Raw genomic sequence first — 13,196 nt, 5'->3', positions numbered from 1 at the left:
TCATTACAAATTTGTGGGTGGCATCCAGAGTTCGAATAGTACTACTGTTAGTATGGATGTCTACTGTATTAACCACTTTCTCTGTAACTGTTGTAGATTCCAATTTTCTTATTTTATGAAAATATAATTATTTGCTAATATGTACAAACCTTTGGAAGATTCTTTGGCAATCGGTGGTAAAGGTGAAGCACTAGGAATAGTGGTTGATATATCAAACCCTTCAACCGGAGGTATTGACCGTGGTCTTTTTTGTTTTTCCGACCCATACGGAGTACTCGGTGGAACCTTTTCGGATATTACTGCAAAAAATTATGATTTCAAGCTAATCAATGGAACGAGACGAGAAGATACACAATATCCGTGTAAGAAGATAACAAGAGAAATCCCACAATAAGTTCAGCCAAAACGAGAAACTTGAATAGAAGAGTTATATATATTAGCGCAACGTTTCGGCTAAAGACTATTAGCCATCATCAGGCGTACTGATGTAGTACCTCTCAGTACGCCTGATGATGGCTAATAGTCTTTAGCCGAAACGTTGCGCTAATATATATAACTCTTCTATTCAAGTTTCTCGTTTTGGCTGAACTTATTGTGGGATTTCTCTTGTAATCAATGGAACCCTGCAGAAAAGATAGCTACCACTAAAATATAATCTCCTATGATGTGTAATGTTTTGATGAATGAAATCAGTCAGCAATATGATATCTTTGTAGGATTTAAGAAGACAGCCAGGAATATAATGTCCAGCAGTCCTGATGAATTTTTCTAATCAAACTATATGTATTATGAAACTGGACCAGCCATTTAATAGAAATTTGGTACATCAATGACACAGAATATTTTCTTTTATCCAAATAACCCACAGTGATAGGTGTTCTTAATCTTATTGTTAAGCTAACAGCCAGGTTTGTTTTGAAGGATAATAGCTCTGTTCATAAAAGCCTTAAAGAGATAAAGAGACCTTTCATGGCTGAACTCAATTACCATTACATGTACAACTAAATTACATGAAATTCCTCTCATTTCAAGAAGTCAGCCTAATAATTGAGAGACAACACAAAACTAAATTTCTAATTCAAATTACTTCATTAATATTATAAATGATAGATAACGTTCTGACTTATTAGAAGGAAGCATTTTTGGGACACACTGAGTAGGCCTATAGCAACTGTTTTGTTGAACTTACTCGATCCAGAAGCTAAACGTTTTTTCTGTTGTCCGCCCGGTGTTCCAGAGGGTCGATTGACCGTCATATACGAGCGTAGATTAGCGTTGGAAGCATTCACCAAACGATCGTCACTCAACGGTCCAGCTGGTATTTTGGCACTGAAAATAGGAAGTAAGGAAATAATGATCCGCAGTACTTTCCACGATGCAATAAAACAAAAGTATTTTCATTGAAAAATTAAGTTTATTCTTCTGTCATTAAAAAAATCCTAAAAACTAGTAACGCATTAACAGCAACACTGGATTTACACAGTGATGAGTTCCTCTCCTGATTTACTTGCCTGAACTTTCAGAAAAACCATTAAAAGACCTCATATCAGGGTATGAAAATTATGGTCATGGACAGCTTTGTGCCGTAAGCAAAAATCTGGGCTCTCAAAATCAGCTTCGGCCAAGATTTATGGTATATCATATATTACCCGAGATCAATGATAGATTTGGGGGTGGAAAATCTCAAGAAGTTAACTACATCTTAGTTATAGCTTAATTAATACCTGATTGTATTTTGACCGATCATCATTCGGTTGATGTCTAATTCTAATATTCTCGGCGTGTTCAAATACGACGTTTGTTGCTGTTTAAGATTATCAGCGGTTAAAACGCGAGGTATCGATTCTTGCGTCTGCCAAACTTGTCCGTCCGTGTCTCCGATTGAAGTCACGTGTTCACCGTGAATACCAGCCGATCCCTGCCTCTGTGGGAACACAACATAACGCAAAATTATCAAATTTCATAAGAACTGGGTGTGAGATATAGCAGCATACCAGTATTGGTATTGTAGACTTACTGCTGTTAACTGATGTATAACTGTGACATTGTCTTTAATAGGACTGACTGCTGGTGCTTTTGGCGGCTTCATACGTTCTATCTTAGTCGCGTAAGCATCCAAGTAACCTCTGAGTTAGATAAAAAGCAAAGAATCACAACATATACACACACACACAAAATATTAACTTCAGTTAAGTCTGGCAAAAGGTGAGGGGGTTTGTACTAAAGGTTTTGTTTTTGCCTCTGATATACAGCGCACAGCTTACATTAAGTTGGAAATATCAAGGATTGTACATAAGAGGTCTCATATCATAAGACTGGTCTAAAGTTGTTAGTTTGGCTATAGAACCAAGATAGTCCATACACTATTTTTGGAATATTCCTTCCTTACCTTCCTTTAAAAGAATAGACCGGTTTGATAAGAAATATTCCCGACTCCTCTTCGACATTATCGAGCGTATCCATTAACATTTTAGCCAGTAAAATCCTGCGTTCGTCCATCGTGTCCATTTCATCCGTCCATCGTTGAGCGCGCTAAAATAGATGTGTAATACATGTATTCACGATGATAAAAGATAACACATTAAAGCTCGCATTCAACCATGAATCTTGTGAAAAACAAAAATATGTTCATATTTTAAACACTAAGCAGCTGACACACATAGGTATATCTACCTTGTTCTGTAATTGTTCCATTTTGTCGAGTAGTTGGAAGACGTTATCGTTCAAACTGCGACTTTGCCGGACATTTTCTACGAAGGAACAAAAACTATCATTACTGGGGCATGAAAAATTACATAATCTTTAAAAAAGTGTAAGGAGAAGTGAGTTCAAGTAATGGTATACTACACATTTATCATTTTCAACAGCGAGGCAAACTAATCTATAATGGCTGCAAATGTATTGAAAATACATCTACTCAAATCAAATGCATGATTCGTGGTCATTCCAGAATTTAAGAATTTTTCTAGAAGTATCTGAGGAAAAATTTTGAACTTTCACGAGGTCTAAATATTAGCATCAAGTATACTTGTCCAAAATTTAAGAATTTAGTGTAATTTCTCAAAATAAAAAGTTTTAGGGCGTTGCAAGTATTTTTTTCAATTTCAGGTAGGTTTTGAAAGAAATTAGGTAGATCCTGAAATCCTATTCGACAAGTTTTAGCCGCATACCTTCTATTTCCTTCATTTGACAATGATGGTAAAATTTACGAACGAGTTGAGTAAACCGTTGCGCCGGTATGCTCACATATTCCTGCATTTTCTCACAAGCATCCTGTAAAATAGATACCAAAAACACAGAGGTAAATAACCAGCACCCTTAAAATAGAAAAGACACAAAGCAATGGTGAAAACTTGGTCCCACTATGTTTTTCCCGTGTGAACATGGATTTCTTTAGTATTTATGTATTCTGTTCTTTTTCTCTATTAGTCTGTACTTGTTCGAAATAAAGACTTTATTATTATTATTATTATTAAAAGGGGCAGCGGGGTGGTCATTGGTTATAAAAATGAATAAGAAAATTATATTGGCAGAAATATCGTTTCATGTCCTAGACAATTCAATTACACTCCAAAGAAAGATACAGCTGAATGGACGCATGTCTATGGTCATTGCTTACGACATATTTCTCCGGTTCCAACTTTTTGTCGACGACCGCTCTTTTCATCGTTTTGGCATTTCGTTCGTAGTCTAATCTCGTGAACATTACCGGTTCCTCATCTGGCACCTGAAATGAGATGAGAATTCTTCTTTAATAAACAGACAGAGTCTTATAAAGCCAGGGTCCAGCAGGGGCCAGTTGCACAGTCGTGACTTAAGTCCAAAAGTGGTCTTAAATCTTAAGACTGGTCTTAAGTTGTTAGATTGGCTATAGAAGTAAGTTGGTCTTAAACTGGTCTTAAATCTAAGTCATGACTATGCAACCGGCCCGAGCTACCATTGCTCAGATGGGAGTAACGATACCACGGCTGCCAACCTTTGAAATGTGCTATCAGTAACAAGTTGTATTATTCGTTATGTATGAAAGAAAATGTTGAACTTAGTCAGTAATTAATTGACACACCTTCAGTACATCTTTCAAATTTCTGAACACATCAAACAAATCAAATCAAGTACTTTTGGGACAAAATAGTAACTAAATATTGAAAATCAGCTGTGTGATACCAATGTATCATTGATCATACTCAATACCGAGGACATTGATACTTAAATACTTAACAACTTACATGCACTGGTTCTTGTCGTTTATGAAGATCAGTCAATTCCAGTTTCAGTCTATTGATTGTTTCTTGCATTTCCATGATAGTTGTTGTGTTTATTCTGTTGAAGAAGAAAAAGTATCATAGAACAATATATACACATAGAAATTGTCTACACATAATCAGTTAATGATACTGGTCTGCTACTTACTGTATTTGACTTTCATATTTCTGTTTTTCTGACTCCAAATTTCCTTGCCTGAAAAGATTTCAGAAGAAATAATGCAAATTTTTTAACAGTTTTCCGTGATAAAAATGTAACGATGCACACAACGATAACACACGAAGACTTACACTTTGATAATTTGTTCCTGAAGATCTTTGATTTGTGCAGACATTTTCGTTTCGGTGATGATGTCTCTGGCTGGTTCGACCGGCTCAGAAACCTCCTAAAAATACAACCAGCAAAATTTCATGATACAAACTGAAAATCTGAACATTTTTCTACATGTATAATACATGTGTAGGCCTATATTTGGTATGTAGAGATTTCAAAGGGAATGGATGCTATGACTGGAGGAAAGATTCCACTTGATTAACAGTATTTCAACTACACTGAGGAAAAAGAAGCCTGGGTCTGCATGGAATATCTGTAGGCTTTGATTTCAGAAGTTCGACCAGCTCATTGCCAATGGAAGAATAGTACCGAAAAACTGAACTTTCAGAAAATTAATTCACTTATGCAATTTCACTATAGGTACAAAATTAAAAGGTTACCGTAAACCATTTTAAGCTAAAGACTTTTTCCTGAAGTAGAAACCTTATGAGCTTAACCACTTGAAACCTAGACTTTTTCATGACGTAATGGATGCTAAGCACAAACTTATATTCAACTCGATCGACTCACTTTTTGTAATTCATCGAGGACATCAGAAAATGTAGCAAAAATCTCATCAAGGATCTTTAGGATACTGACGCTCATTTCTTCAAGTTGTGGTTGAACGGTATCATCCTCGTCAAAAGTAACAGTCTGAGCGCCGAGCAGCATCTGATTCGATACGGGCATTCCTACAATTATAGAATTATAATTCCTACTTGTCCATGCATATGTATTTGTATGTTCGTCTATATATGTTCACTATTTGTCAATATGTGTAAATAATTTGTTTTGTGGAGCAATAAATTTGCTTCACTATATTTCAAACATAACGCCCCCATTAATCTGAATATCTTCTTTCGATGAATTGGCAATACGTTATTTATTCCAATTCATTTTCATGAAAAGTGACCGGCATATACTCTTAGACATCACACATTTCCAGAATTCAAGTGTCGCTGGAAAATATAGATGGATTACCACTGCCCCTCAGAATGTTGAATTCTGCTTACATTATGCAATAGTACAGTACTTCCCTTAACCTGAATCCTTTTAAGTCAATTCATAAGGCAACTCAAATATACAAATCTTAAAACTATGACAATTAAATATCAATTCAAATTCCATAATCTAACCTGAACAAAAATCATAGGTTCCCATTGAGTCTGCTGCAGAACTACAAACCACAATCGGACATACAGGATTCAAACATTCATCCATGAATGAACTTCAGCACTCACCTCGCTCTTTGAGTAATGCACTCATATCATCTTTCAGTTTGATGATACCTCCATAGGAACGGAGATATTCCTGAACTACTGGATGTTCTACCATCTTCGTTGATTTCCTGAAAGTTCCACATCAATGTTAGTGCATTATCCTACATTACTAGTACCGAAACAGCGAGGGAAAACTAAACACTTAATGTATATTTTTTTCAGTCAAAAATAAAAAGATATTCAAGGTAAGCCTATATCTTAGATTATATGACAAAACAGGGATACCATGCCGATTTGGAGCCAGTTCCATAGTTCTAGGGTTAAATAAAATATTGGCCTGAGTCAAATTACTGCAATTAGTTCTACTAGTGACTCGCTTTATTTAAGCATTGTTTAGTACTGAGTGAGTGGTATTGATCGAGTGGCATATAAATGCTCGGACCAAATTTGACTCGGGCCTGATCCATGCCAATTTGCCCTGGGCCAAATTGTCTCCATGTGATCGCCGCTTTAGAGTCCATGGTCAAACTTATAACCGTGTGACAACTCTGGAACTGGGCCCTGGTGAAATGCTTGTCAATCAAGGGACATTTCACAGAACAACTCAAAAGTTCCACGAGTCATGATATCACAATACTGCCAAAACGTTTGATTAATTATGTAAAGTAGTTCTGTGAAAAGGTCCCCGCTAAGAGATGAACTAACGGCACAGGTTTCAGTTGCAACTGTTCTACAAAACCAGTGCCTCTATTTTCCACATTTACCAAATGCATTCTGTTTCATACATAGGTTTTTTACCTATATTGATTTTGAAATATCATATGGCGTATACCAGTAGCGTATATTGGCATCTAGTTAACCTTTGGTTTATTGTATAACATTGTATCTATTGTGGCAAACTTGGGAATATTCTCTCAAATGAAAAAATCAATAAAACTCATCTATTCGTCGTCGAATTGAGAGTTATTCATCTTGAGATTAATCTAATTTAGAACTTATTTAGATCATATCCAGGAGCGGATATAGCCCCACAGGGTGGGTGGTGACTGTAGCGCACAAGTCAGTAGGGCAATGATGAGTTTGTAAACAAGGCATCATTACTGTATTTGTTCCTGATGTACAGACACATAGGCTACAAAAACATAAATTGCACAACAGAAAAATGTACAACTTTTTCGAGGTCCCATGCACCGCATTCTTTTAGCTATTACCACATCAATTTCCCTAATCATCCATTTTTAAGCTTTACAGATTTTTTGTCCGGGATAAAGACCAGATGAAAAGTGAATACAACAGCCCACTTACATTTACTTCCACCAAAAGATAACATCGACGTTAACATGGAATATTTCAAACAACACGGATACAAAACATCTTAGTTTATCATGATTAGTGAATTAACTTTAGGGTCAGTATTCACTTAGACAACAACACTGAACAACATATACAATTTACCAGTCTGCGATATCAATATCACTGAAATTGAAGGCAATCTTTCGGTTATGTTTCTTATAAAATATTCTTTCTATAGCATGTTGCTTGTTCCAGGGGCGGATCAAAGGGGAGGGTGCAGGGGGTGCGCAACCCCTCGGAAAAAAGCTAAGTTGCCCAGAAATTTTACAGGAAAATGAGAAATGATGAAATGGTAGCAAAAAGTTTAGATTTATACGCTTGTTCTCTGTATTTCCAAAAATGAGTAAATATTTTCCAGTGAGTTTTTTTTGGGGTGCCCTTTAATTGTACATGCCCTATTTTGGGGGAGCATTTCTCCCTGAATCAGACTCTAGATCCGCCCCTGGTTCAAATGATGTAGAAGTTTCATGTTAAAACCTGTTTGTTTGTTTGTTTGTATTGCGCACTAATTGCTTTCTTGGTATAAAATCAAATTCGGTATAAGTCGACAATTCGAGTTTTCCGTTTATTTTGTTGATCAAATGGATCTATTACTTTCAACTTGCTCCAAACCAAAATTGGTGAGAACGCTTCATACCAAAATAGCATTCATCTAATTCATGGAATTTTTGTACGAATATTACCTGTCATCATCGTCGTCGGAAAGAACCATCGTATGATCGCGTACATCTGTCGTTGTTCGATCAAACGTCGTCTGCCTAGAGATACGTACGAATATACATCAAAAGCGAAGGTAACATTAACTACAAGTTAGTATCGCACAGACAGAGCTGTCAACCTTTGATATCAGACCCTCAGTAACGTATCCTTTCACATTTAGCATTTCGCAAAGGCTTGGTCCAAATCCATACAGAAACTTAAGTGAAATTTTTTTTCGGTAACATTTCATTGAAGAATGAAGCATTCAAATTTAAAACTCAAATTAATCAGTAATCAAGGGCACTTAAGATCCCAGTAACATGTCCTATACACATCTCACCGATGCCACCAACCTCGGCTATGAGTTATCAAAGACTAAATGTTTCGCTTCAACTTCAACTGACGGACAGTGAAATTTAATGAAACATAGTTCAAATCTGTCAGGAATGAGAGACTCGGTTACTATCTTGTCATTTAACATGTATCGAACAAATCAGTTTCCCAAAATTAGCTTACAGCTCTGTGAATTCATTGCAACATCGATATTTCTAATGGAACTTGATAAATACATGTACATGCTCAATATTAGTGTTAAACATATACCTCACCTGTGACCGCGGCGAAGATGTATCTCTCATGTCCTTATGGGAAGTACGTAATGCTACATTGAAGGGTATAAACACAATGTATAGAAACGTTTAATGAACTTTACCTGCTGAGATTTGTGACGCTCGATTCAAATTTCAGCGGAGAAGTCGAAGCATCTTGCATCATTGCCTCGACGCGTAATTCGGAAACTAAAAAACATCAAATGAATTTAGAGAGTCTTAGCACTCCTTGATTCTTAAGCCATTCTGACATCCAAAGACCAGTTCAATATTCCGTGACCTTTTTGTGTATACTGGTACATGTACTATGATTTATATCACGGTTATGAGTTAGACTTAACTCAGAGTCAAATCTTAACTAGAAACTGTGCCCGGTCCAGTTCTACAGTTCCGAGTTAATATCTAACTCTTGAGTTAAAACCCGAATTGATATTTAACTAACGTTAACTCATAACTGTGGATTTGGGTCCAGGACTGCACAACTGAGCTTTGTATGAATCATAAGTCTGGGGCCAGTTGCTCAAAAGTTGGTTAAAGATAACCGGTGGATAAATGCCATACTAACAATGAAGTTTTCATTGTCACTATTTCAACTATCTACTGGTTAACTCTAACCAACTTTTGAGCAACTGGCCCCAGGTAGAAAATACTGTTTATACCTCGTTTATCGATTGGAAACGGTACGTCGCCATTTTCATTCACTTCTGCGTCGATGATCGTTGATTTTAAAGATTTCAGCGATACAGCCGGAGATTTCGATCGACGCTCTTCAATCGCCGATCGCGTTTCTTCTAATTTCTCTTTGTATTTACCGCGCACGGACGCACGACTTCGAGCAGACGACACCACCTGTGGCGCCACCGTACCTTCTTCCTGTTCGGAAATACAATTATTTATAATTTCAATTTGAGTCCAAAGAGAATACATTACTGTAATGATTATTCATTGATTGAAATATCTTCACTATTCAACTGTTTTCAAAGTTGATGGCAGTTGATTTTGTACACGCATTCAATCCCTTTCAATTCTGATTTCAACTTAATCATTAAATTCATAGAATTAAACATATAACTGGAATGGAATGACGATAGCCTCCTAGTGGTCCTTCCTGCGAGTACCGGGTACTGACTTAAAAATCAGAAATGAAAACAATAAGAGATCATGCTGGTGTTAGGAAATATGGTATCACAATCTTTTTCAGGTTTCGATTGGAATGGTAGGGTATGAAGATACGTCAACAGTACTGAACCATGGATATTCATGCAAAAACATAATATACAGGTTGAAGTATTTATTTTGCTAGAGAAAATTAAGTGTGGAGGGCTTTTAATTGTTGTAGGCCCTTTCAAACAAAAACAAAGGCATTATCAGGGGAGGGTCAAGAGCCTTACACAAACATCCAGTGCATGTATCCCAGTGCATGTATCCTAGCATTCTTATGGTTACGGTTTTACTTGTGACTACTGTATAGCTGATTGAAAACGGTTTCATGGTTGAACAGATCGAAAAAATGGTTGTGTTTTCAAATGTAACCCCTCGAGCGATTTCTAAGGACAGCTAAAACCCTAGCGATGCATGCACAGATCTAAGAAGTGCAGAAATTTCATGGGTAAATTATAATATCAAACTGATACTGTTTTTTTATGAGCTTTCCAAGCAGTGCCTACACGGGTATGATGGAAAATCCACGATTAAAAGAAAGTAAAAATTATGAATCATCTTAAAGTTTCAAATAGCTGATAGTATTTCAATCGAAACGTCGAGTAACTTTTTTCTCGTTTAATTAAGGGGTTTCCTTTATTCAAAGATAGGCAGTGAGTGACTTGTCTGTGAAAACCAGACTACTCTTGTTACCATTTTCCAAAAAAAAAAAACTAAAAGCAACACACACAAGATGAGCACACACGAACACAAAATCAGCTAACATTGATACATATTATACACTCATGCATTGGTTCCATTTCATTGGTTCTTCTAAATAAAAGAACCGTCGACGAACTACGAAATTACCTCATGAAGAATATCCAAATTAACGTTAGATAATTTACTCGCGCGACTCGGAGACTGAGGCGCGGTCAACAGAGAATCGCAATCGGAATTGGGACTGAAATCGGTCGGTAGTGACTGACTGCTTTCTCGTCGGCGACACGCGCTGCTGCCGCTATCATCGGGAGATCTGACGACGACGATATTGCTGAAACGACGGCGAAGATTTCGTAATTTATCGAACCGCGGACTGACCGGTAATATCTCGGTCGCCGTGTGATCGGTTTGAGTCGAGTGGTCGACGTACGTGACGTTGATTTCGGGAACGGACGGTTTAATCGTCGACGCCGCCGAACTCGAACGAGTCGACCCCGCCGAATTATCGAACTTAGATTTAAATTTCAAACGTAGTCCGGACGACGCGCTACTTTCTTCGACCGTTCGGTTCGAATCGGCCGATTTGATCGAACTGTTCGAAGAGGCTAACGAGACTATCGACGGACTCGGTTCATGTTCTACACCAGGCAGACGGAGTCCGTTCGAAGTCTTATCATCGTCACGATTATTTGATACTGATTCGATGCTTGAAATATCATCGCTACTACTACTACTATCACTACTACTACTATCGGTAGTACTGCTATCAGACTCTGATTCACTATCAGAACTACTCGCCGATTCGCTGGATTCTGATTCTTTTGTTTTAATAACAACATTTTGATGGTGTTTCAACTTTGCACCCTCTGATTGACTACGATGCCCGATGCTAACATTCAGTTTTTTGTCCGGTTGAGTCTTATTCGGAGCAGATTTTCTGCTGATAATCGTTTTTTTAAGCGGAGTCTTCGAAATATTTGCCGTCGATTTCATATTTCTATTCACGAAACCCATTTGGGTTTTGCTCCTTTTCACTGGCGATTTAACAGCGGTTTTGACCGAATTCGAACTCACTGATCTATATACCGTCAAATGTTTCTTTTTATCTAAATCGTTTACAGTTTTATCATCTTTAGCCGAAACGCGATCTTTTCGTTCCCTTTCAGATTGCGATGAGTTATCCGTTGACCCATCGCTCGCCCCCTGATCGTCGCGCGAGTTCGATACCGAATTAGACTTAAAAGCATCCACGTAAGGCTGGAAGAAGACATTCGACAAACATTGTATTACGATTAGAAAAAAAGAGTCAAAAGTACACAGTATCCTCACGTGCCTGAGTCGATGTCTCTGGCAAATGACGATACGGACAAATTGCACACAGACAAATATAGCAGTTAGAAGATTATGATTATTAGCCAAGCAAGCAGTTATATAAAGTATAAAATTTTGTTAATGATTATATTTTATTTTGATAGATTATGCTTAATTTCAATCGAATAACAAATAAGCAGACGACAATCGAATCAGTTAAACATTTAGGACCCATTCATTTTAAGTATGGACATAAGTTTCGGCGTGGACCAAATCAAGAGATATGCGAACGGTAGTTTCGAAATGTACCAGTTCGAAACACTTCATGCTGCATATCTTTTGATGAATGAAAATGAACAAAAATGTCATGTACAGTGAACTTGCAAAAGTCATCGTAGTTGGGAAGATTATTTTGTTGACCACCAATCCGTATGATGAATTTTATTTAATAAATTTAATTATCACAAATTTGGACTGAAAAGGAGAGACGATTTCAATAGTGACGATTTATCAGATATGACTTAACCTGAGTTCGACTGTACAGTGGTTTGCCATTTATTCTATGACATTTGGAGGTGATATCTGATACTGGTAATGTGTAGAGGTAAGATGGGCAGTAAGGAATACTAATAGTGCTAGTTTAAGTATTTACTCATAATAATAGAAGGGAATCTTTTACCAATGAATGAATTGTGTATGCACCCCAAGGTCTAAATTAGCTCTATTATTTGTACATACTAAATGAACGGTCCCTTTTTAAATAGTTTAAAAATTTCAAACGGTCTAATGACCGTGTTATTCATGGGGAATGAACTTACGACATACCTGCGCTGAATTATTCAAATCATCAGTCAATGCCTCATCAGCGCTGGCAGAAACTGAATCCAGCCTCGACGAAGAGGCATCGTTTATTCGATTCGTAGCTTCAACATTTCGATTCACCTCATCATCATCATCCTCATCATCATCACCATCCTCAGGTGCAGCATCGGGTGACGCATTGCGTGAAGAATTGTTAGTATGGCTAGCGATATGCTGTTGCTGCGATATTGCGGGGGTTGGGGTACGTTTAGTCAAGAGAACAGGAGGCGTTGTTGCCTGTACGCCTTGCTGCAATACATAACATATAGCGCTACTACAGCTACATACGAAGTTACACATGAAGGAATTAGATACTATATTTTCTATGTATTCTCGCATTAAGCAACTGCTACAATAAATAATGAATCTAAAATAAATGCAGATTAGTAACAAATTAACGAATACATATGTTAATTTACATGAATATATACCAGGTACTGGTTGCCCAAAAGTTGCTCAACTCATATGGTATCGAACAAACTTATTTATTTTTTATAAGGGAACAGTTGTTATGTAATCACTCATCTGTACTATTCGTCTCTACAATGCAGTTTTAATTGTCGCTACATCAGTTATCAACCAACAGATTAACCTGAGCCAGCTTTTGAGCAACATGTCCCAATACTACCTTATTATCTAATTTCAATTATACTTATCCTAATAATACTAATATTAACCATCATATAGACCAGCCAAATATTTGCTT

At 37.0% G+C, this 13,196-nt stretch overlaps 1 protein-coding gene across 8 annotated transcripts in view; it reads right to left on the bottom strand.

Moving 5' to 3' along the window:
- Positions 1–13,196, bottom strand: part of LOC141912760 (uncharacterized) — a 34,269-nt gene that overhangs the window by 1,979 nt on the left and 19,094 nt on the right. For 7 of the 8 annotated variants that reach the window (XR_012620191.1, XM_074804141.1, XM_074804140.1 and 4 more), the window contains 17 exons: positions 12,455–12,739; positions 9,115–9,328; positions 8,560–8,644; positions 7,832–7,906; positions 5,817–5,923; positions 5,107–5,267; positions 4,554–4,648; positions 4,411–4,458; positions 4,227–4,320; positions 3,620–3,727; positions 3,171–3,273; positions 2,674–2,750; positions 2,390–2,532; positions 2,018–2,126; positions 1,725–1,924; positions 1,190–1,329; positions 150–299 (listed from right to left, as the gene is read on the bottom strand). Coding sequence is in view for 7 of the 8 variants with exons in the window: in XM_074804141.1 (XP_074660242.1) it covers positions 150–299; positions 1,190–1,329; positions 1,725–1,924; positions 2,018–2,126; positions 2,390–2,532; positions 2,674–2,750; positions 3,171–3,273; positions 3,620–3,727; positions 4,227–4,320; positions 4,411–4,458; positions 4,554–4,648; positions 5,107–5,267; positions 5,817–5,923; positions 7,832–7,906; positions 8,560–8,644; positions 9,115–9,328; positions 12,455–12,739 (2,194 nt within the window). In the remaining variant the exon portion in view is untranslated. The remainder of the gene's footprint in view (positions 1–149; positions 300–1,189; positions 1,330–1,724; positions 1,925–2,017; positions 2,127–2,389; positions 2,533–2,673; positions 2,751–3,170; positions 3,274–3,619; positions 3,728–4,226; positions 4,321–4,410; positions 4,459–4,553; positions 4,649–5,106; positions 5,268–5,816; positions 5,924–7,831; positions 7,907–8,559; positions 8,645–9,114; positions 9,329–12,454; positions 12,740–13,196) is intronic. The other variant, XM_074804147.1, reaches the window with a different exon arrangement.

Source organism: Tubulanus polymorphus, chromosome 11 (assembly GCF_964204645.1).
Source record: "Tubulanus polymorphus chromosome 11, tnTubPoly1.2, whole genome shotgun sequence".
NCBI classification, from domain to species: Eukaryota; Metazoa; Nemertea; class Palaeonemertea; order Tubulaniformes; family Tubulanidae; genus Tubulanus; species Tubulanus polymorphus.
This window is presented reverse-complemented; position numbering and strand designations above follow the sequence as displayed.